General features: G+C 52.4%; 1 protein-coding gene across 1 annotated transcript in view; it reads right to left on the reverse strand.

Annotated features, from left to right (window-relative positions):
* The window catches only part of C5H16orf74 (chromosome 5 C16orf74 homolog), a 28131-nt gene extending 5723 nt beyond the window's left edge, over nucleotides 1-22408 (reverse strand). Inside the window, exons 1-2 of the mRNA XM_036187538.1 lie at nucleotides 22253-22408; nucleotides 18598-18643 (exon numbers count right to left, since the gene is read on the reverse strand). Of these exons, the coding sequence (XP_036043431.1) occupies nucleotides 18598-18643; nucleotides 22253-22339 (133 nt within the window). The 5' untranslated portion in view covers nucleotides 22340-22408. The remainder of the gene's footprint in view (nucleotides 1-18597; nucleotides 18644-22252) is intronic.
* Nucleotides 22409-25285: the final 2877 nt, after the last annotated feature.

Below are 25285 nucleotides of genomic sequence, written 5' to 3' on the forward strand. Positions count from 1 at the left end.
GTTCCAGGGGATCCGACACCCTCACACAGGTATACATGCAGACAAAACACCAATGTACATACAATAAATAAATAATTAAAAAGTATTTAAAAAAGAACAACATATACACACACAACTTTAGCCCTGTCTTAAACAAAGCGAAACAAAACAAAAAACCACAACCAAACAAACGAAAACTGAAAAGAACCGTTGTTGGAAGATCTGACCCCAGCATGTCAGGGCCACTGGGGTGCCGTGGCAGGGTGGAAGCAGGCAACCAGCCTTGTCTGGCTGTGTCTCTCAGCTAGCTCTGCCTGCAGGCCTGTGAACACCCCGAATGTCTGTCTAACCTGGTGACTGACAGGCCCAGATGAACACCCTCCTTCAAGGCTGAAGGCAAAAAGAGTCCCTGAGACACCTGTTGGCCTCCACAGTGTCCTGGTCCCTGGAAAAGGCACCAGGCAGTCTCCATATCACCGACTCAACCTACAGTGAGCCAGGACTCCAAGAAGGGCAGAGCCTGTGAACATGTCACTGCATGGTAAGGCCAGGCCCAAGCCCAATAGTCGTCTCATGGGTACTGACCTGTCACTTCGGCAGTACGTACTTGTCCAAGTCACCATGGAGAACTGAACAAGACAATAATCAGTCAAGAGTCACCTTGACCCTTGGGAGGCAGAGGCAGGTGGATCTCTGTGAGTTCGAGGCCAACCTAGTCTACACAATGAGTTCCAGGACAGGCTCCAAAGCTACACAGAGAAATCCTGTCTTGAAAAACCAAACAAAACAAACAACCCTGCCCTGTCTTCTCCTTTTGGTTTGAGACAGGGTCTTCCTGTGTATCCCAGGCTATTTCTAATCATCATGCCTCAGCCTCCTCAGTGCTCCCACAACCTCTCAATATACAAATCTTGTGGTGATACAATCCAACCCACAACAGAACAGGACACAGAGACTCAAGGTGCTTCCCTGGTAAGGACGCTGAGGGTCGTCACATGTCAGCACCACACATTCACACTGTCACATGGCAGGGTCAGGGAGGGGTCAGCACCATCTGTGACTCCACAGATGGGATGGTCAGATGTGCACGCCTGTGACCAAGGTGACATGTTTTGGTGAGGCCCATTGGTCCTTCTAGCAACTCAGTCACATGGAGGGTAGGGGTGGGGTGAGGATGGGGACGGGAGCAGCTGGCATGGCAGGGTGTGTGGCCTCATACATGGGGGCAGGGCTGGAATTAGCACCTGGCCTCATCACACAGGAGGGCACCACCTGCTGGACAGAGCCACCCGTACCTTAAGTGACAACTTCTTAAGTCTCTGCCAGGAGCCTTCTCCAGAGCATTGACTGGGGATTCTGACAGTTTGGAAGGCAGTGAACAGAAGCCACCACCAGTGAAGTCACAGCTCCAAATCCCCGCAGGATACAAACCCCTGTGGAGAAGCACTGCCTCTCATGTGATCCAAATTCAGGTCGCTCCTCCCCACTGGCTTCCAAGAAGAGCCCAGGGGCAGACGACCTCCCAGCTGGTGCTCCAGGCTTCCTCTGCCAGCTCAGTGAAGCTTTCTCTCTGCAGGAGGCGGAGTGAGACCTCACTCTATGTAACCCTTGGTTTTAGCTTTGGTTCCTCATAGCGGTTCTTTTTACATTGACAAAATCAGAAGCCAAACCCATCCGTTTCTGTTGGAAAACAGTCACCATGGTGACTGGTGCATGACCAGTGCCTCCTCCCCCTCCTTCCACACGTGCCTACTTTCACCCCATCTCATCCTAGGACCTGACAAGCATCCTAGAACCTGAGGCAGTGCCTCAGGTCCTTCCCCTGACCCGTAGACTTGGCGGCTGAGACATTGTAGCACAGTTGTGTCACACAGAAGCCAGCATGGAAACCAGCTAAGGACAGGGGTTGGGGGGTGAGGTTGGAGGGGTGTTCTAGGGTTCAAACCCTGTTCCTGGGGCTGACACGGCCTTTCCCCTCAGTTCACAGCTCTCTCTCTCTGTCAAGTGCGACCTGCCCATTATACAGATGTGGAAGCTAAGGACCAGAGAGAGCCAGAACTTGCACATGGCTGACCAACTGGTAAGAGGTAGCCAGGGTTGCTAAGCCAGAGACTGGATGACTCCCAGTGCTGATGCTTTCTGTCCTGGTGATCATGAATTATGGAGCACACAGCTCCCTGCAGAGCTCTGCAGAACTCCTCTGCAGAAAGCTGTCACCTACAACTCTCTGCCCCTGTGGTATGTTGGCCGCCAAGAACCTGCAGGGATGACAGGGCGGGAGTCCATCCTGGTACTGTTCTATTTATAGGCAGCCAACAGGTTCCAGATGAGTGCCTGTGGCCGGCCAGTCCCTGCTGCCTCACACCTACAATAATCCCCAGGAAGTGGATCTAGGATGAGTCTTATGTCCCAATGGGCCAACAGAGTCTCACAGCCTGGGCATGTTCACACCAACCTTAAATCTGAAAGCAGAGCCTGGCCATGTGGGCAGTGGGTGCACCTGGGCCATTTGTATGTGACCGAATGAAGGAACTTGGAACAGCCAGGGGCTGGGGGATCAGGCTCTGTCCTGTCAGCCCTGACTCTGCTGCTCCCAGAAACCTCAACCAAAGGAGGTGCTGATCACCCCCACAGTGACAGAGGAGCCTCCCACTCCCACTAGAACCCCTTTCTCACCCCCACAGAAGTGACGGGCCACACTCCACCACGCCAGCAAGGTCTGGAACTTGAGGGCAGAGCCCACAGCTTAAGCTGGAAGTATCTGGAGTTCAGTGGGCCCAGGAGGCAGAGAGGAGGGAGAAAGGAGGAGAAGAAGAGGGGGTAAGCAAGGAAGAGGGAGGGGGACTGGGAGGAGAGATGAGAGGGAGGAGGGAAGGGAGAAGGGAGAGGGAGGGGCAGGTCCCTGGCCCCTCAGCTCTGGTGCAGCCTTGGGCCTCTGGGCAGGTGCAAAAGCTCTCAGGAGGATTAGGCAACCGTGAAGATTAAAAAAACAAATGCCAGCCACCCTGGGGGCCGGAGCTGTCATCTGTCAATTCCGTGACTGCCTCAGGCAAATTAGAAGCCTGTTTCCAGAGGGACAGGTGAGGCAGCACACAGACCAGGGATCCAGACGTGGGCTAGGCCTGGAGTCTGGGAAGGAGGCCTTCATGGGCTCTGCCAAGTGTTGGGGTCCCCCATCTTGAGCATCCTTCTATGCACCACCTCAATCAACCAGACTGCACAGACCCAGCCTAAGGTGCCTTCAGAGAAGCTGAACTCAGATGTGGTGAGTTCAAGGGCAAGGATGGGCTGAGAGCGAACCCTGCCCTCTGCTGGTTATGGCTGTGCCAACACCCAGGCGGCCTGTGGGGATTCTCTGAGAGGTTTCTTTTGATTTTGAGCCAGGGCTTCCCATAGCCAAGGCTGGCTTTGAACTCCTGATTCTACTGCCTCCAACTCTCAAGTGCTAGGATTGCAGGTGTCCACCACACCCAGCTTTCTTCCTCATGTCTCCCACCCCCACCTCCCCACCCCCACACACAAAGGGGCTGCGTCTCTGCTCTGAGCTGGGCACTGGCTGTTTATAAAGCTTCCTGGAGATTCGCAGTCAGGGTTAGGAACCCTTGAACTAGAGTGACTGTGGAGATGCATGGCTTGGCTCTTTGGTTCTCTGAGCCTTGATCTCCCAGGCTGTAAAATGGCCCTGTAGCAATCCCCCTGGCAAGGACCTGGGGGAACGAGAAGCTGGTTGCTATCTTCCCACCAAGCTGGCCAGCCTCCTGGTGCAGCCTCCCTAGCCAAGGTGAGAAGAGCCTGAATTCCTACCATCTGCATCCTCACACCACAGATGGAGTTAGGGTCTAGCCAGTCTAGCGAGGCCATGGCCTCTTGTGGCTCTAACCATTCCTGCCTCAGCTCCCATTTCTCGTTCTTTTAAAGCTCGGGGTCAGGTGAGCTCATGCCCATGACCCCACATCTAGCCTCTACTAGGACACTCCAGGATCCTAGGGGCAGGGCAATACGACTCACCCTCAGTATTCCCCAGGCCTCCCAAGGCCTTAACAGACTCAGGCTGCAGCCAAAGGCAAGTTCTGGCCCTGAGCAGGCATTGTGGCTCACAGGTGCCCTCTACTGGCTCATTGGAAAACAGCAATCTGGCTCTGTTAGGAGCCTGCCCAATAGCCTCCCTCTCCACTGAAAAAGCAATTTTCACTCCACACTCAAGGGGCTCCAACCTGCTGACCCCAGTACGGCATGAGCCAGACAGACAGCTGGGCTTCAGTCTTCCTGGGCAATGGCCCCACATGTTTAGGCCTCTGTCTTCTCCCCTGCTGGGAGTACATAATGACCCCACAGACAGGTTAGACCAGCGGTTCTCAACTTGTGGGTAGAGACCCCAGGTCAAATGACCCTTTCACAGGAGTTGCCTAAGACCATCGAAAAACAGATATTTATATTACAACTCATAACAATATGTGGGAAAATCACAGTCATGAAGTAGCAACGAAAACAGTTTTATGGTTGGGGGGGGGGTCACCGCAGCATGAGGAACTGTATTAAAGGGTCGCAGCATCAGGGACACTGAGAAACCACTGAGCTAGACTGTCAGCCATTAACTCTGTCCCGGGCCACTCAAGTGCATAGCCCCAGAGCTGGCTTCCTAATGCACCTTCCAGGAACACCAGCTGTTACTTATGCCAGGCAGTTTACTCCTCAGCACTTAATCCAAACCAACCAATATCAGACACTTGGTATGCAGCACCACCAATGTTCTGAAGACAGCTGGGGTGGGTGCTAGGCATAATATTCCTGGTTCTAGGAGCTGGCGATTTAGCTTAGCAGGTAGAGAGCTCGCCCAGCACGTACAAAGCCTGAGCTTTAGTCCCAGTACCACGTGGTGTGGTACACACCTGCAGCCCAGTACTCAGGAGGTGGAGGCAGGAGGAACAGGGCTCAGTCTCCGCATGGTACCCAGGACTCACCTTTTCCTCTCTTGTTGGATAGCCATGGACTTGGGAAAGAGGCCTATCTTGGCCAGGGCTGGCCACTTGTTGCGTCAGGCTTCTGTGACCCACTTCTGAATAAAGGACCAAGCCCAGCCCTGGCCCTGGAGGAGCTGAGGCCCTGACAGCAGGCATTTTCTGTGCACCCACTGTGTGTGTGTGTACCAGGCAGTAATCCATGTGCTGGGCACACAACTGAGATCAAAATGACTCCAGATGTTTCTCTGCTTGCCCACAGAGCCTTCCCTGCCTTCGACGCCAGGTTCCAGCAGCAGAAACGGAGTGAGAAATCTTTTTCTATCAAAGGTGGCTAGCCAATATCCCACAAATCTCCCTCACCTTATGCTTGTTTTCCCAAACCCTGGCCATTCCTGAAGCTCTCTATCACATGTTTCCCCTTTGTGCCAATTAGGCAACCACATCTGGGTATGAGGTGAAGCTCCCACGAATGGGATGAGACACAGCCCCTGCCTATGTCAGAATAAAAGCCAGCAAAGCCTCCTGATCTGTGTGCTCACTTCACCCCTTTTTACAAAACGCTACTGCCAAGTGACCTCTCACTCAGGCGTTTCCCTGTGGGATGCTGGGATTGCTCTTCCCAACGCTGCTGTGTGAACCACAAGGATTACAGGGGCTGCTGGGGGAGAGAAGGGACTGACCCGATAGTTGAATACTTCACTAGGTGGGGGTCACCGTGCTAAGATACAGGGAAGGTCACAGGGATCTGATGTTGGGTCCTGGAGACACAGGCACAGAAACTCAGAGTCTGGTCACAGAGGGACAAGGACAAACAACAGGCCATTGGTGGCTGGAGTGGGGGATGCTGAGAGTTGAGGAGGGGAGGGGAGGGGAGGTGGGGGGGGGGGGGGACAATCAAAGCTGCAGGAGGGACAGAGAAGAGGGCACTGGGGCAAGAGGCAGGGGCTGAGCAGGGGCAGGGAATGCTGAAAAATCTTTCAAAACGCAAGGGCAAAGGCCTGCGAGGGATCCAGACATGTTATCTTCATTTCCCTTTGCCCTCTGTTTATAATTCCAGCCAAAGGGATAGCCTAGTGTTACTACAGATTCAGCGATGGGCTTGTAGTTTTCACCTTTTCACGGCAGCCTGGGCCCAACAGAGATGGTTTGAAATCTCTTTTCAATGAAGGGAAAAGCTCCTGCTTGCGTCAGGGACTTGCAGCTGGAGCTCGCACTGAGAAGAGGCTGCCAGGCAGTTCAGGCTGAGGGCACTGTGCACACCCCACAGCCAGTCCCTGCCATCTTGCAGGGCCCCCGAGGAAGGCTGCTGGGGTCTCAGCTGTGGAGATCAAGGGTTCAGTACAGAAAACAGGGTCCAGCCTGGACTGGTCACTGGTCAGCGCTGGCCCTCAGCCTGTCAACCCTAAAATGAACCTAGGAGGCCGTCTTCTGGGGGGTGACCATAAGAAGCCACAGGAACAAGCAACTCTGGACTCATAGCGCACATCTGTCATCCCTGGATGACCAGCACTTATTTTCCCAGTACTTGGGAGGGTGAGGCAGGAGAATTGTTGTTTCATTTATTTGTATTTTTCTTCTTCTTTCTCTTCCTTCCTTCCTTCCTTCCTTCCTTCCTTCCCTCCTTCCTTCCTTCCTTCCTTTCCTTTCTTTCTTTTTTTTGAGATAGGGTCTCTCTGTGTGTAGCCCTGGCTATCCTGGAACTCACTATGTAGACCAGGCTGGCCTTGAATTCACTGAGATTCACCTGCCTCTGCCCCCTGAGTGCTGGGATTAAAGCTGTGTGTGTCACCACCCTGGCTCACTTGTTTATTTCTTGAGATAAGGTCTTGCTCTGTGGTGCAGACCTTGAACTCTTGAGTTTCCTGCCTCTGCCTCCTGCAAGCTGAGAAGACAGTGTGCATCACCATACTCCACTCTGTAGGGTTTGTCTCTGAAGCCAGGCGTACGCACGCACGCACACACAGAGGCATAGGCACAAATCAATGTCAGTTGAGGATCACAGGTGTGATTTGTATAATCCCAGTATTTGGGAAGCTGAGGCAGGAGGATAGCTGTTGAATTTGAGGCTATCCTGGGCTACAAAATAAGTTGTATATTGAGCTATGTCTCAAGAAAATTGTGGGAGTTGGGGATTTAGCTCAGTGGTAGAGTGCTTGCCTCAAGCACACGGCCCTGGGTTTGGTCCTCAGCTCTGGCTAAAAAAGAAAGAAAGAAAATTGTGTGTGTGTGTGTGTGTGTGTGTGTGTGTGTGTGTGTGTGTGAGATTGTGTGATTGTTCTTGGTAATGGCCCAGAATGTGTTCATGACCTGATAGCTGTTGCTTTCCTGCCTGTCCCCCTCCCCCACAGCCTACCACACACCTGGAAGGATGGGGCCACATAAGGGGTAGAGCACCTCCCACACAGGGGGCCCCATTCCCCTGAGTGCCCTCCACTGGCTCTGTGTTTTGAGGAAGTTTCCTGCCCTCTTTGAGCAGGGAACAGACTCAGAGCACTCAAGAAGCTGAGGCAGGAGGATTGTGAGTTGGAGGCCTGCTTGGACTCAACTCTCATCAAAAAAGAAAGAAATGAAGCAGAGTTTCCCGGAAGAAGGCTTTCTCCACCAGCAGATCAGCAAAATGAGGGACAAAATCGTGGCTGTTGGCACTTCCGTATGTTGTGTGATGGATGGGGGCAGGGGGGGCACCAGGGAACTGCTGCCAGGGGTCCCTTGTCAAAGCCCTGAAAATATCAAGGACCCAGTGTGCTTTAACAGAACCCTAAGGTGTTAGGGACATGCTGGGGGAGTGGCAGCACAGAGCCGTGGATGGATTCATGACACACTGTGTACACGCATCAAACTGTTAAGGGGTACAGAGAGAATATTCTTTACGAGACAGTGTTTGTCTGTGTGGATCCCGCTGGTCTCAAACTATCCCTGTCCAACTATCTGCTCTGCCTTAGAGTGCTGGCATTAAAGGCCTGTGCCACCATGCTTGGCCAAAAATATTCTTTAAAAATGGGGGGAGGAGCTTCTGTGAAGTCGCACAGCATCCACAGTAGGGGAAGAACAGGAAGAAACTTATTTCCTGAGGAAACTGCACATTTGAATCTTATGGAAACGGTGGACCTGCGGCTGCTTTCCTTCCTATGTTCACAGAGAGAGGGCCACAGTCCTCACCTGGCTCCTACAAGTGTCAGGATGTTAACATGGATTTTATGCAGCTGCTTTATTTCAGATATCTTCTCTCTTTTGTGACCAGTATTCCCCCTTTGTTTTTCTTCCTTATCTATTTTTCTAATGTTGTAAATCCAAAGCCTTTCCCACTAAGCTCTCTCAAGGAGAAGCTAAAATCTAATCAAACAGAACATTCTTGAATTTCTATTACATCCCGACCACAGTAACCAGTGTTTTAAAGTAAGTCCACTTCATACAGCAAATGAGAATCTAGAATAAAATGGAATGAATGACAGTGAAAATGTTAATTAAAAAGTGGGGGGCGGAGCAGGGTGGCTGCGGTGAGCAGGCTGGCCAGCCTCCTGACCGGGGTTGTGTCTGAGCAGGTAGGCAGGCCGTGAGTGCTGAGTCCTGAGTCCTGAGTGGCTTCAAGCCGGGGTCCTCACTAAGTGGTTCCAGCAGCTCAGGGGTGGGGTGGTGGCACAGGCGATTAGGGAGGGCATCTGATCCCACCTCCTGGGGCTGCTGCCCTAATTCCTAAGGACATCGGTGCTGCTGAGGCTTACTTAGCCTAAGCACTAGTAACACGGGACACAAGAGGGCTAAGTCCTAGAGCAGGACAGTGAGCCGGACATGCCCCGGGGGCACAGAATGGGGCTGGGTCAATCATCACACACACCCGAATTTCAAACAGACTTTCAAGATCAGCGCACTCAGATCTCAGCCTGGGTTGGAGCTGCCCCGGCAGGCTCTGTACAGAAGGTTCCAGAAGGAGATCTGGATCAGTCTTTAGGTCCCTGTGTTGACTGCCCTGGGTGGCTTAGAACTTTCTATATAGCTGAAGATGGCCTTGAACTTCTGATCCTCCTGCCTCCACCTGCTGAATGCTGGGATTGCCAACTGAACTACAGCCCCAGCATCAGCCTTTTTATAGTTATATATATACACACATATAAATACATATATACACGCACCAGGCTGGCCTCAAACTCACAGAGATCAGCCTGCCTCTGCCTCCCGAGTTCTGGGCTTAAAGGTGTGTGCCCCCATGCACCTATAAATACATATATACACATATAATTTGTATTTTGAAGACTTTGCTATGCTGTCAGCTTTGGAAAACAAGTCCCCCAATTTACCACTGTGGAGAAATCAATAGGCTTTTTGGACCAGATTACTGAATATTTTTCCTGTTTGTACAGAGCAGCACACTGTACTAAGCCTGTAAGGTCAAATCTACACAGATCTGATTATGGAAACTAATACATTATTGTTTATAATGGGAATAGTTGGGACCCAGCACACGACACCTGACCTATCCTGACCCATCTGCTGGAGGCCATGTTGCTGCAGACCCTGAGACACTCTGGATGGCTCTCATATGTGTCAAAACTTTGGATCCCTGGGCTAGAAAGTTCTGAATGGGGTACCCAACCATCTGGGTATCCCTTGAGCAAAAAAAAGGGGGGGGCTAGAAGAAATGAAGGTACTTTGTTTATTCTACTGACACACAGGTCAGTGCGCTGGCCTAGTTGTCAGGTCTTGGGGCCTAATTGCTAGCCTAGGGGGCTCCTGTTAGCTGGTAGTCTAGAGGGGACTTTAATCAGCAGGCCAGAGTTAGGGGAGGGTGGTAGTGGGACTGGTGTTGGCTCTCCCTCTTCTCTTCCTCTTCTGGCGTCTTAGAGTTGGCTTTCAAAGCTAAAAGGCGTGCATTTCCAAAAGCCGAGGAGCAGAATCAGACTCTCTGGAGGCTATTCTACTCTCCTGCTCCCTTAGGACAGCGCTTTTCAACCTTCCTAATGCTGTGATCCTTTAACACACTTATTCATGTTGCGGTGCCTGCCCCATAAAATTATTCTTGTTGCTGCTTCATAACTGTAATTTTGCTACTGTTATGAATCATAATATAAATATCTGTATTTTCTGACTATCTTTGGGGATGCCTGTGACCCACAGGTTGAGAACCACTACCTTAGGAGTTGTGACAATGGAGTAAAGCCTTCTTCACCCCCTTCTTTCTAAGCTCCCAGGAGGACACAGAGCCTGGCCGACCAACTTTGTGTTGATGGATTGGGCTCCATCAGCCACTTTGGCTAACTTCTATCTATCTCCTCCAGCGTGGGCAAGTGTCCTGGGGCTTGCTTAACAAATGACCATAAACTGTGTGACTTGAGACAGTGAGACTTTATGCCCTATAGCTCTGGAGACCAATAGCCTGCCATGGAAGTAGTGTTTGGGGCCAGGAGCCCCAGGGAGGCCTCAAGAGGGACTCTTTTTTTGGCTTTTTGAGACAGGGTTTCTCTGTGTAGCTTTGCACCTTTCCTGGAACTCACTTTGTAGACCAGGCTGGCCTCCAACTCACAGAGATCCGCCTGGCTCTGCCTCCTGAGTGCTGGGATTAAAGGTGTGAGCCACCACCGCCCAGCCCAAGAGTGATTCTTTCCTGCCTCTTCTGGTTCCAAGTAGCTCCCATGTCCACAGTCTCTGCTGATGCTTCTCAAGGCCATCTTCTCTGTCTCTCTGCCCATGAAGACACCAATCACTGGGTTTAGAGTTTAGAGCCCCTCAAATCAAGTGTGAGTTCATCAAAGATCCACAGCTAATACACGGACCTCACGTCCAAAAAAACAAGGACCCTATAGTCTGTGATGCTTATCTGAGGGGGTCCCTGTTCAGCCTCCATAAGTCACCTCCCATCCTTGCTGCACTACATCCTGGACCTCCTGGCTTTTAACAGCCCCATCTATAAAATGGGCTCCAGCTTTCGAGGGGAGTCCCCAACCTCAATGCCTGGCAATGCCACCACCATAGGGGAGGGGTCAGATGTATCTGAGCCCCAAAAGAAGCTAGACACACATGGGACTCCAGGAGGCTAAATGCCTGCTCTGGGAGTAGAGCCCAGACCAGGGTTGTAAAGGGGCAGGCTTTTTTTTTTTTACCAACAAGCATACTAAGTATCCACTATGTGCCATCACTGTGCGGGGACCCTGAGAGGAGACAACCATGGATGGGTATGTGAACATACAGCCTAGGCTGGCAGAGTAAGGGGGTACAGGAAAGAAGCTGAGGAACCATGAGTTACCCCAACATTAGTCTGGCCTGGACTGGAGCTACCCTGAGTATGGAGAGTTGTATCTCAGGCAGAGGGAACAGCGGGTGCAAAGACCCTGAGGCAGAAAGAGACAAAGTGGCGGCAAGCGGACTGTGGGGAAGGACAGGTGTGGGAAGCAGGGGTCACTGAGGCAGGCAGCACTGTACGATCCAAACTGTGCCACTGAGAAATTAATACTTGGGGATGGAAACTGGGGAGATAGCTCAGTGGTCAGAAGCATTTGCTGCTCTTGCAGAGGGCCTGAGACCTGAGTGTGGTTCCCGGCACCACATCAGGCAACTCACAACCACCTGTAGTTCTAGCTCTGGGGATCCGACACCCTCTTCCGGCCTCACCTAAACTCAGGTGTGCATACACACATACACATACTTAAAAATGAATGAGTCTTAGCCAGGAGGTGGTGGTGCACACCTTTAGTCTCAGCACTCGGGAGGCAGAGACAGGTGGATCTCTTCAAGTTCAAGGTCAGCCTGGTCTATAAAGCCAGTTCCAGGACAGCCACGCTGTTATATAGAGAAACCCTGTCTGGAAAAACAAACGAAGTCTTTAAAAAAGAAATATAGGGGTTGGGGATTTAGCTCAGTGGTAGAGCACTTGCCTAGCAAGTGCAAGGCCCTGGGTTTGATCCTCAGCTCAAATATATATATTATCTCTTTATATATTTTATGTGTGTGAGTGTTTTGCTTGCATATAGGTCTGTGTTGGCACGCAGCAGAAGACAATGTTGGACCCCCGGGACTGAAGTTACAGACAATTGTGAGCCACCGTGGGAGTACTGGGAATCAAACCCAAGTCCTTGGCAAGGACAGGTGCTCTTAACTGCTGAGCCATCTTGCCAGCCCAAAATTTATATACTTTTTTCTTTAAAAAAAATTTTGAATTTATTTACTTTTTTATTTTATGTGCATTGGTGTTATGCCTACAGGTCAGATCTTTGAGTTACAGACAGTTGTGAACTGCCATGTGGGTGCTGGGATTTGAACCTGGGTCCTTTGGGAGAGCAGTCAGTGCCCTTAACCACTGAGCCATCTTTTCAGACCCCAAAATTTATATATTTTAAAAACAAGGGCTCATTGTGTAGCCCAGGCTAACCTCTAGCTCACCATCCTTCTGCCTTCAGGATCTGCCACCATGACAGCTACAAATTTCTAAGTGTCCTGGCCTCTAAGGGGACAGTGCTCTCAGCTGGTGAAACCCTCAGCAGAATCCACATGTGCAACTCAGTAGAATTCTCTAGATGATTCTCAAGCCATGGTGTGGCTGGGTGGAGGATGTCTCACTTTTCCCTGAAAATTCTAAGCCCAGAGACACATATGGGGGTGCCCTGTCATGGGGATTCATGGGAAATGAGTTTGGAGCGCTAAGCTGAGTCAGGCTCTGGGATGGTGGGATCCTGTGCTATGCGCTGCTCTGTGCGGTGTACACGCCTTGGATAAGGAGCAAAGCTGATCTGGAGCCCTGATGTAGCCTGGAGCTGAGTCCCAGGGGCAGTCTTGGGGATGAAGGGACAGAGGACCTAGGTAGGTCCTGGCTGGGTCCCTTGCCTGTTGCACCATGAGTGACAGCAGCATTTCCTCCTTCACTTCTAGGGGTGAACTGGCTCCAGGGTGAACCCCAGGGTGAACCCAGACTTGTTAGAATGAGGTGTTGGAAGGTTTAATCAGGCTGAGAACCGCAAAGAGACAGCATCCTGGAACCGTGTGGACTGAGCCCAGCAACTGTGCACTCAGAAACGAAGAGGAAGAGACGGGAGGGGAGCCGCCTGAGGACATAGAAGACAGAAGAGGACTGCGTGAGGATGGAGGCGGTGATGGAGGGGCTGGAGCAAGGCTTCTGGAAGAATCCAAATACTAACTGGGCCAAAGCTGTGTGACTCCAGGGAAGCCGAACTTCCTCTCTGGGCTTCTTCAGTCTCCTTGTCTTGGAGACAAATGATTTAGTCCATGTAGAATTCACAGAAAAGAACCTTTCCTGGGCGAAGCCCCCAAATAAATCAGCCATTTATTATCACTTGATCATTCTGATTCCTGAGACTTATTCCAAACAAATCATCATCATCATCATCATCACCATTATGCCAAAATATCCAATGGCTTAACTATTAAAGCACCAGTGTAGAACTCAAAGTCATCCTTGGCTACATAGAGCTTGAGGCTAGCCTGGGCTACATGAGACAGTATCTTAAAGAAACAAAACAGACACCACACAGAGCCAAACCTGTGGCTGTGCTGGAGCAGGCCACACAGGCAGCTGAGCATGATTAGGCCTATGGGGACAACATCACTCGTTGTGTGTGTGTGTGTGTGTGTGTGTGTGTGTGTGTGTGTGTGTGTAACTAGGCTCCACTGTGAAGGAGGTCTGAGCTGGTGGGTCACTCTTGGCTTCATTACCTCCAGGGACCAAGGCTGGGGGCTGGAGGCAGACCAAGGTCCGGCAGACCCAAAGCATGCAAAGAAAACTACAGGAGGTGACATCCTGAAGGGTCCTTGGCACCCAGTCTGGCTTTTGGGCTTGTGGTGGGGCAGGATAGAGGTGTATCCTGTTGGTGGAATTAGTCTAGGTCCCGGGTTGAACCATCTCAGACATCCTGATCAAACTAGGCAAGACCCTAATGATGGCTGGGGGAAAAAGAAAACATGTCCCATCCTGCTGGACCATGGTCTACTGCTTTTTTGTTGAGCTAGGGTGATAGTGTAGCCCAGGCTGGCATGGGACTCACTATGTAGCCCAGGCTGGCTTCAAACTTGCAGAAGCCCTCCTGTCTAAGCCTCATGAATGATGAGATTACAGGTACATGCTTAGTTTGATCTCAAATGTCCCTAAAAGGCCCATGTATCATAGTCCTGGTCCCTAGATCATGGGAATAGTTGTAAAAAGCAAGCCAAATAGGAAGTTAGGTCACTGGGGACATGCCCTTGAGGTGTATATTAGGACCCTGGCCTCTGTCCCAACCCTTTCTATCTTCCTAGCTGTCATAGACCGGCATCTCCTTCCTTCCTTCCTTCCTTCCTTCCTTCCTTCCTTCCTTCCTTCCTTCCTTTTTTAAGTTATGTGCATTGATGTTTTGCCTGTATGTATGTATGAGGGTGTTGGGTATCCTGGAATTGGAGTTACAGAGTTGTGAGCTGCCATGTAGGTACTGGGAATTGAACCCGGGTCCTCTGGAGGGACAGACAGTGCTCTTAACCACTGAGCCATCTCTCCAGCCCTGGCACCTCATTCTCAACACTCCTCAGTCCTATGACACACAGACACTCGCCACAACAGAGCCTGGAAAATGCTATGCTCAGTAAACAAAGCCAGAAAAAAAAAGAAAGAAAGAAAAAGAAAAACAACAACAACAACAAAACTAGTCCATGCTGTTGTGGAATTTTTGTTTACACTGTGTGAAGATGTGTCACTGTGATTGGTTTAATAAAGAGCTGAGTGGTCAATAGCTAGGCAGGAGAGAATAGGTGGGACTTTGGGGGAGGAAGAGGAACTCAGGATCAATCTAGGTGTGCAAGAGGCACCAGCAAGACACTGAAGAAGTCAGACAGGGGAGAGGTAACCAAGCCCTGTGGCAGAACATAGGTTAATAAAAACAGGTTAAGTTATAAGAGCTAGTTGGGGAAAAGCCTGAGCGAAGGCCAAGCTTTCATAATTAATAAGTCTCCATGTTGTTATTTGTGAACTGGAGGCCCAAAGAAAAGTCCGACTATACCCTGCATTTGAGCACTAGAATCTCTAAGCACCCTGGGGCCCACAAGACCTTACAGTTGTTGACACTGTAGAGAAGTACAGGATGGCAGAGGCACTGACCCCACAGTGGCACTAAACTGTGCACTCACTGGTATATCCCCAGACTGTGCACTCACTGGCATATCCCCAGACTGTGCACTCACTGGCATATCCCCAGACTGTGCACTCACTGGCATATCCCCAGACTGTGCACTCACTGGCATATCCCCAGACTGTGCACTCACTGGCATATCCCCAGACTGTGCACTCACTGGCATATCCCCAGACTGTGCACTCACTGGTATACCCCAGACTGTGCACTCACTGGTATACCCAAGACTGTGCACTCACTGGCATATCCCCAAACTGTGCACTCACTGGTATACCCCAGACTGTGCACTCACTGGTATATCCCCAGACTGTGCACTCACTGGTATACCCCAGACTGTGCACTCACTGGCATATCCCCAAACTGTGCACTCACTGGTATATCCCCAAACTGTGCACTCACTGGCATATCCCCAGACTATGCACTCACTGGCATATCCCCAGACTGTGCACTCACTGGTATACCCCAGACTGTGCACTCACTGGTATAGCCCCAAACTGTGCATTCACTGGCATATCCCCAAAATGTGCACTCACTGGCATATCCCCAAACTGTGCACTCACTGGCATATCCCCAAACTGTGCACTCACTGGCATATCCCCAAACTGTGCACTCACTGGTATATCCCAAACTGTGCACTCACTGGCATATCCCCAAAATGTGCACTCACTGGCATATCCCCAAACTGTGCACTCACTGGTATACCCCAGACTGTGCACTCACTGGTATACCCCAAACTGTGCATTCACTGGCATATCCCCAAAATGTGCACTCACTGGTATACCCCAAACTGTGCACTCACTGGCATATCCCCAAACTGTGCACTCACTGGTATACCCCAGACTGTGCACTCACTGGTATAGTCCCAAACTGTGCATTCACTGGCATATCCCAAACTGTGCTGCACTCACTGGCATATCCCCAAACTGTACACTCACTGGTATATCCCAGACTGTGCACTCACTGGCATATCCCCAAACTGTGCACTCACTGGTATATCCCAAACTGTGCACTCACTGGCATATCCCCAGACTGTGCACTCACTGGCATATCCCCAAACTGTGCTGCACTCACTGGCATATCCCCAAACTGTGCTGCACTCACTGGCATATCCCCAAACTGTGCTGCACTCACTGGCATATCCCCAAACTGTGCTGCACTCACTGGCATATCCCCAAACTGTGCTGCACTCACTGGCATATCCCCAAACTGTGCACTCACTGGCATATCCCCAAACTGTGCTGCACTCACTGGCATATCCCCAAACTGTGCACTCACTGGCATATCCCCAAACTGTGCTGCACTCACTGGCATATCCCCAAACTGTGCACTCACTGGTATACCCCAGACTGTGCACTCACTGGTATAGCCCCAAACTGTGCATTCACTGGCATATCCCAAACTGTGCTGCACTCACTGGCATATCCCCAAACTGTACACTCACTGGTATATCCCCAAACTGTTATGCACTCACTGGTAAACTTTGTCCATTCTACATGGTTACAGAAAAGGTGACATCACAGAGATGCTTTGTGGGGGGCACTAGGAGGACCCACAGACACAGTAGAGACACGTGAACTCACAGCTACAGAGGACCCACGGCCATGATGAGGCTGAGACTCATGGCCACAGCAAGAGAAGGACCCACTCAGGCTTTAACCACCCTGCCACCAGCTGCCCCACGTTCAGCCGCTTCCACACACTTTTTTTCACCTGCTCCTGTGAGCCTGGGGTCTTAGAGAGAGCCAGCCCTGGAGCATGATGAGGGCTGACTCTGCTCCTCCAACATCTGGGCCATCCTGCAAGCTGCACAGTGCCCCGCCCCACTTGCTAGAAGTTCTGGTGGAGCTGTCAGTCAAGATGCCCCACCCTCCCAGGCCAAGTTGCAAGACCTCAGTTGGGCCAATCAGATGCTGTCCTATACCTGTTCCCCCCACCCCCACACTCAAAAAGTAAGCAGCAGCTCAGGAGACATCCACCCACTCCTTCCCAGCCTTTTCATTTCTCCTGGGGGAAAGGTTCCATCTGTCTTCCTGGAAGTTCATCTTGTTCATGTGAACTGTAATCAATGCCTTAGCCTAAGACCTTGGAGTAGGGGCTGGAAAGCCCAGGAAACAGAAGGGTATGGTGAGATAATCACAGGAGCTCCACTGCAGCGGCAGCCTCAGTGCTGGGAGCCTGGCACTCCTGAACACCACAGCATGTCACGTCATGACCCCACTTTATGAACAAGGAACTCAAGGCCGTTGTTCAGGTCTCCAGAGCTTTGAGCAGGTTGAGGAACACAAGACTCTGAGCAGGCTGATCTTGGAGGGCAGAAGTGCATGAGAAGGCTGAGGAGGGGAGCCTGGAGTGGGCAGGGAGGAGAGCCTGCTGTTCAGGCCAGCATGTGGGGTAGTGAGTATGTGTTTGGCAGTGGCCATCAAGAAAACACACTGGGCTGGGTGTGGTGGTGCATGAATTTAATCCCAGCACTTGGAAGGCAGAGGCAGGTGGATCTCTGTGAGTTTGAGGCCAGCCTGGTCTACAAAGTGAATTCCAGGACGGCCAGGACTGTTATACAGAGAACCAGCAAAGAAAAGAAGAGGAAAGAAGAGGAAAGGGAAGGGAAGGGAAGGGAAGGAAAGGAAAGGAAAGGAAACACCCTAGGCAGTGAGAACTTAAGGCTTGAGATGGCTTTGGGGACGGATGGAGCCACAGCAAGCTGGATGCCAACAAGCAGTTGGGGGTAGGCCTATGTTGCCTTGCAGGGCTGTCCAGGGCAGGTCTGGACCTCAAAGCTGGAGGATGAGGGTGGGAACCATGCCTGTGTCGCAGGGAGACATCAGAAGGTTTCAAGTGTCTCCCATGGGGGCCATAATGCCTCAGGTTCCCTCTGGATATCAGCAGAGGTCTGTGCTGCCTCCACCAATACCACTCACTGATTCTGCACCCTTCTAGAGCTTTTTTTTTTTTAAAAAATAATTATTTATTTTTATTTTATTTGCATTGGTGTTTTGCCTCCAGATATGTCTATGTGAGGGTGTCAGACCTTGGAGTTAGAGACAGTTGTTAGCTGCCATGTGGGTGCTAGGAATTGAACCTGGGTCCTCTGGAAGAGCAGTCATTGCTCTTAACTGCTGAGCCATCTCTCCAGCCCCCCACTTTCTAGAACTTTTTGATGGCCTTTTTTTCTCTCTCAGTACTAGCCAAGCTGACCTCTTGCCTGGGTCATGGCAGACATCCAGGGTGTCCTGGGAAGCAATTCTCCAAGCTATGCCTGGCTTCTTGCTCAGGCTTCCTCCTTCCCAGGTACCCTCTTTTTCTGGGACTTCCCCTCTGAGGAAGAAGTTGAAGCCTTTGGGTACCAACCTCTGGTGAAGGAAGGTCTGGAGGAGGTCACAGAGGCAGAGTAAGCATTTATAGAGTACCTACTGTATATATAGTCTGCCTTTACAGATGGGGACCCATCTCTAGACCAGTATCCCAGGCCTCTGGGTCATCCCATACTATCTCCAGCCCAGCTCCCCCCTCCCTTCTCCCCCGAGTCCCCTTGCCCCAGCACCCCCACTCTGCCTTACCTTTCAGACAGGAGGGCTTCAGCCCCATGGCGTCGCCTCTGCAGGCCTGTGAAGAGAGGAGAGCACTCAGAGAAGGACGAGGGATGTCACTGTCCCAGCCACATGTGGCCAGGCCCCTACTTGGCCAACTGGGCACACAACAGGAAGCAGTGATGGAGTAACCAGCTATGAGGTCACAGTGCTTGCTGACCATATCTGGGCAGAGAGTGTGCCAGGGGCAGAGGGTTGCTGTCCAGGAATGTTCAGGTGAGGTTGGTCAGGACTGAGAGTGTGGAAGCAACACTCCAGTCTCTGCTTTCAGGGGCCACAGGACAGTGGTCAGCCTCAGGGATAGAGGACCTGCAGGCTGTGGGGCAGATGAAACCTACCACGGCACGGCATCTTCCATCTGTAACCTTCTCTGCTGACTTCTCAAGTGTTCTAGTCAGTGACCACATTCTGCTTCATTCATTCATTGTGGTGCTGGGGATAGAACCCAGGACCTTATGCACAGCAGGCGTGTCCACTGTACCACTGAGCCACAGCCCAGCCCCCTGTCTTCACAATACGGAATGGATTGAACTCTACAGGCTGTGTCCCTAGACCGTGAAGAATTAGAACGACTCCCACCCACGTTCTCCTGACCTTCCTGCAACTCCTTCCTTAGAACTCAAGCAATTGATCAATACAAGCAGGAGGTGGGGGAAGAGACACAAAGTGGACAATGAGGTCTTCCATGGACCAGTGTCCATCAGGAGTGACTTCACCTTCTGGCTTTCACATTTTGCAACACAGAAAAAAGGAGTCATTATGGTATGCACCTGCTTGGAGAAGGCAGGCTCCAGCCTGTGTTGGGGGGGTGGGGGGTGGGGTGGCGCTGGGCTGTAGGGCTATGCAAACCTAGAGCTGCTGAGGGATGGAGTGATAGGCTCCAGGCTGAAGGCAGATGCCTGGGTCCCACTTGTGACTCAGTGTGGACCTGCAACTGGCCAGAGCTGGGCCTCTTCATTTTCTCCTTTGGAACCTTGGCTACTTTAGTCCTGATTCCGACATCAGCTGTCTTGAGTGGAAGAATGAATAGTAAGTATGCAGTTGGGCTGGGAGCCCTCTGGCCATGGTCTCTGCCCTGTCACCTCCCACATGAAATGAGAATTACCTTGCCAAGAGAGCCTGAGTCACGGTGGCACTGTGCCTCACCTCTTTAACAAAGCCCTCTTTTAAGGACCAGGCTGGGCAGGAGCAGTCAGACCATTGGCTACATGGGAGGATGGAGGAGGCTAGGCAGGGCAACCTGGTCCCTTAGCTGTTTCCCAAGCTCCCACACACAGCAGAGCCAGTGGTTTCCTGCTTCAAACACCCTGCACACACTCACATCTGGGTTTCTTCCTTGCTTAGGAAGGTCACTTTGTGTGACAGGATTAGAATTCTTTCAGTTCCAGCCCAGGCACCACGCTGAGAACAGCTGCTGCCCTAGGTACCTCCCGGCCAAGGCCAGCCTGCCAACCTGAAAGTCTCAAGGAAACTAGAGAGGCCAAAAGCCACCAAGACCCCACCTAGGGCTAGCCCTGGCTTCTCACCAGCTTGCTGCCTGCTCTGGGCCACTCTATAGCACTTAATGCCACACTCTCTTCACACCATTAAAAACATCTGCTAAACAATAAAGCCTACAGTGCTGGGACTGGAGAGATGGCTCAGTGGTTAAGAGCACTGACTGTCCTTCCAGAGGACCTGGGTTCAAGTCCCAGCACCCACATGGCAGCTCACAACTGTCTGTAACTCCAAGATCTGACACCCTCACACAGTCTATGTACATGCAGCAAAAAACACCAATGCAAATAAAATAAAAATAAATTATTTAAAAAAAAGCCTATAGTGCAAGAGACTGTCCTCATGTTTTCTGTAGCAGTCAAGATTGAACATGGAGGGTGGAATGGGGGTGAGGGGAAGATGGCTCAGTGGTTAGGAGCATTTATTTCTCTTGCAAAGGACCTGGATTCTGTTCCCAGGATCCCATGGTAGCTCACAACCATCTGTAACTACAGCTCTGTGGATCCAGTGCTCTCCAAGGGCACTAGGCATGTATATGGGGCAGACATACATGCACGTAAAACATTCGTACACATGAAAATAAATTAAAAAAAATTTTTTTTTCTGAAAGATTGAACACAGGGACATAGGAGAGATGGGTACTATGACCTTAGTGGCTACTATCAGGAAACCAAGGCTGTGTGGGGCCTGGAGAACGATGGGTTTCTTTTGAATGGGCTATCCTCTATCAGTCTCAATGGTGGATTTATTTCCCATGATTCTACAGGCCTGGCCTAGCTTTCCCACCCCAGGATGAGAGCCGTTCCCTGCTGCCTCGGGGCTAACACTTGGTCTTATCTACCTCCTTGCCTCGGTCTCCTGCCTTTAAAATGGGGACAAGAAGAGGCTTTGGTTAGAGGGCTGGTGTGAGTGTGAAAACAGCTAGCACAGGTCTGCCAGAGGCCTACTGCTGGCTAAGCACTAACATCTCAGCGTCCTCTGCCCAGGAGGAGGACGAGTCTCCCGAGTGACCTACACCTCCCTAGGGGACACACACTCCTGTCTGCTGTGTGCCCACCAGCTGAGGCCTTCCAGGGACAGATTAGACACAGCTTTCCAGGCCTTGGGGCTGGTGGAGGGATTAAGTCTTTCCATAAATACACCGCCTCTCTCCTGTGCAGAGGACCTGGACCCAGGGGAGGGGACCACGACAGGACCGGAGGTCAGTATGGCTTAGACAGCACCAGGCTACATTGTGGCCTGGGTAGGAAAGGGGTCTGGACAGGTAAGGGGTGCTCTTAGCTGGTAGCACAGCCCAAGACAGGGCCTTCTGGAAGTGTCTCAGGCTGGAGAGAGACATCAGAGTTTGCCACTCGGGAGAAGCCATCTGGGACTCAGTTTCCTCATCTGTAAAACAGGGTGTGTTCTGGCATTTCTGTACTCTCTCGGAATGACTTCTACATTGCTGCTACACTGTTGTTCTCTTGGCAAAGGCCAGAAGTCCCTCCTGCCTTCAGAGTCCCCCAGGGAAGCTGCGGGTCCTCTCTTAAATAAGCACCCTCCCCAGGTCTGCCCCGGCCAGCCCTGCCAGGAGAAGTGCCTGCTTTGCGCGGGTCGCCCTTTGCGGTCTCCTGGAGCTGCTTTGATGTGCTGGGCGCCCCTAAGCGAGGCAGCTCATCAATAATACATTCGAAACACTTGGTGGAGGGAAGCGGTTCCTCCCGAGGCCTCCTGCCCCCACCTCGCCCGACTGCTTGGCAACTTGACAGCCAAGCCGGGTGCATAGAGGGGCCTGAGACTGCCACGCGCGGGACACGCCCCCGCCCAATGCCAGGCACGCGGCCAAAAGGAGCCGAGCTGGGCAGCGAAGTCTTCGGGAAGTTGTGGGACGCCTGGGGCCAAAGGGTCCCCCATAGCTCTGGAGTCCCCACCACCTGGGGGTCTCCACAGCCCCTCCCCCGGCGTCTCCACCCCACCCTGGGATACCTACCCTCCGGGATTCTGCAACCCTGATCTCCACCGTTCCGGGTTCCCACCCTACCTCGGGATCCCCACCGTCCCGGTCTCCACGGCCCTGGGGTCCCCTGTCCTGGGTCCCTCCCATGTCCCGGTGCGTCCGCCGTGGCGCGCACAGCGCGCGCGCACTCACCTCTTTCTGGGGCGCGCTGGGCGCGGACGCTGGCGGCCTTGCGGGACACCAGGCGACACGCCTGCAGCCGCGGGCCGCGGGGGTCATGGCCCGGCCTGCTCTCCCCGCAGCGCCGCTGGCCTCGGCCCCCGCCCGGCACCTGGAGGGCGGCGCCGCCCAGGCCGCTCCGCCCCGCAGCCCGCCCTGGGAGCTGTCACAGCCCCGGCCGCCGCGCCTCCCAGCCGGCCTCCCCCACCCTCGCCGCGATCCCTGTACCCGGGAAAGTTTGGGCACCGGCTGGCTGTCCCCGATGCTGTAGAGGGAAAGGGGCACCGGGCTCCGCCTCTCTTGCAGAGACGTAGAAGTAACGCCCCCAGCTCGTCGCTGCGGTTGAGAGGTTCAGGTGGCATGGTGACCCGCGGGCTTCCCCGCTGCTGGGTTCTGGCATTTTGACTGGCCACGTGCCTCCATCCGCCACAGCTGGCAGAGGACCTGAAGGTGCAGACTAAGAGGACTAGGGCTGCCGCCTCCCGACTCCCTACCCCTAAGGCTAGCTAGCATCATGTTTTCTTTGTATGATTTGAGATAGGGTCTCTGGCAGCCCACCCAGTCTGCCCTTGAACCCCCGATCCTCTGGCCTCGATCTCCCATGTCTGTTGGGATCACAGACATGGGCCAATGCCCAGCCTTCTTTGTTTTTATGTTTTATGGTGCCAGAGATACGACATGCCTTCCCCATTGCCCCTCCTCCACAAGCCCAGCAAATGTGCACTACTGAGTCACACACCACACACTTCCAACCCTAGGTGTGGCTTCCAGGCCTGTCTCTTAATGGCTTTCTCAGGAGGCCCTCCTCGAAGCCCCCCTCTGCGGCCTAGCTCAATTCTTTGTCACAAGCTTGTTGTGCCATGCCCTCTCCACAAGCTCCCGGTCTCCACACCCGGTGCTATTTCCCAGGGATTACAAGGGGAGACTGAGTCCAAGACAGGAGAGGGGAATCCTTGTGGTGGCTACACAGAGGTATTCTTCTTTCTACCTTGATCTATCATTAAAAAATGTAGTGAAGTTTCAGGTCCTGGCTTTGTTCAGACCAAAATGATAGGAAGTGGATCATATATTCTTCAGAATTCCAACAGAAGTGGGCGGGTGGGCAAGATAGTCACCGCCCACCCTCCTCAGACAAGATGGGAGCTGCCCCAGCTTGAACCCCCAGGGAGGTCTTGGTGTGAGCTGGGCATTCCTGGGCAAGCATTCTGCTCCTGCCTGCCATGCCTGTCTGCAGGTATGAACCAGGATGAGCAGAAGTGCTTAGCACCTGTGGCCGGGCATTTGCTCTGGTCCCCAACTTCAAAGCACAGGATCTCACATCAGTTCCCCCACCCCGTTCCTTCACCCAGAGCAGGGAGGGGATGCTCTCACATGTGTGCGAGTATTTGATGAACATTTGCCTCCTCCACCCCCAACTTTCTCAAGGGATCCCTGGTACCTCCCAAGAGCCAAGGTTATGTCCCTTAACCATACATCACCTCCTGAGAGTCCCAACAGGCTACTTCCTGAGCTGCCAATGGCTCTATGTTCAGGTTTTGCCCTCTGCAGCAATGCGGCAGGGTTACTCCAAAACTGTCTCCTCTCATGGTAACAAAGGACATATGGGGACCCCTGGGACAGCAGCAAGAGTCCTTGAATTCCTGTTCTGGATGGTAAAGGACCTGGCTTGGCCAAATTCAGGTTCTGGTGGAGGTCAGCCTGTCTCCCAGCTTCAGAATTTCCCCAAAATTTGTGTTTGTTCTTTTCTGCTAGCACTGATCCGGTGCCAACAAGGCAAGAGGCCTTGATATCATCACTGTGTGCCTGTGACGCCCCTCCAGGGTAGATGGTTATTCTCACTTATCCTCAATGTGGGACCTTGGCTTAGGGAAGTCACAGGCCACCCAGCAAATAGAGCTTCTGGACTGAACATCTGACTTGTCATCCTTAGGGAGAGAACACCGTCATTCTGGGTGTGTGTGTGTGTGTGTGTGTGTGTGTGTGTGTGTGTGTGTGTGTAGGGGAGGAGGCGATGACCGAGAGGAGACAGGGTGATGGTCCTGTCACGTGCCTGAACCGAGATGGGGGCTCCTCCACATGACCTCTGAGAACTTGGGTCTGAGCCCTCTGGACTATGGCTTCTCTCTCCACCACCCACCCCTCCCCTCAGTGAGGCTGAGCTGCTCCCCGAACCTCCACCGCCGGATGCCAGTAGCACTGTCCTCTGATGTTAGGAGTACCAGAACTGCCTCTGTCCCTAGGGCGCCACAGCTCGGAGAGGAGAGCCCTGGAGTATTTCACAGTTGCTCTCTGAGCCAACAACCTGCAGGAGTCACCTGGGGAGCTCCAAATGAGAAAAGTGGCTGTGGCTCATCTGGTAGTGCTTGTCTAGCATGGCAGGCACCAGAACCCAATACACTGTGATCCCAGCACTCTGGAAGTAGAGGCAAGAGGATCATCAAGGCCGTCCTCTGCTATAGAACAGGTTCAAGACCAGCCTAGGCTACAGGAAAAAGTCTCAGAAAAAGTAAATGCAAACAGATGTGGCAATTGTCCCCACCTTTGTCCAGTCTGGAGTCTGACTTAGCTGGGCCAAGCAAGGCTGGGAAGGGGTAATCACCCAGTGACAGCTGACCACAATGGAGACCTGAAAATTTAGTGTCAAGAGCCCATCTGGCAGGCAGGCTGGGCCTTGTGCTGAGGTGCATGGCTGATTTTTCAGCAGGGTGCTGTTGGAAGCTTCTGGAAGGGACACTGAGTTCTGGAGGAGGAGGGTCACCTTACCCTCCAGTGGCAAACAGCTGCAGAGACATTGATGACCAGGTCATACCTGGGAAAGCCCTCTCTGAATCATCTGGAGCTTTAGGGCAGGGCAGTGGCCAGGTTGGGCATCCTAGGTATTGTCCTGGGTGGGTGGCTGTGAAGTCAGGTCCCTTTTGAGCTCTGGGACCCCTTCTATCCGTGTGGGCAGTGGGACAGTTGGTTCCCCACCTGCTTCTTACTCCCAGGGATTATCAGCCACAGGAG

The sequence above is a fragment of the Onychomys torridus genome, chromosome 5, assembly GCF_903995425.1.
Source record: "Onychomys torridus chromosome 5, mOncTor1.1, whole genome shotgun sequence".
In the NCBI taxonomy this organism is placed as follows: domain Eukaryota; kingdom Metazoa; phylum Chordata; class Mammalia; order Rodentia; family Cricetidae; genus Onychomys; species Onychomys torridus.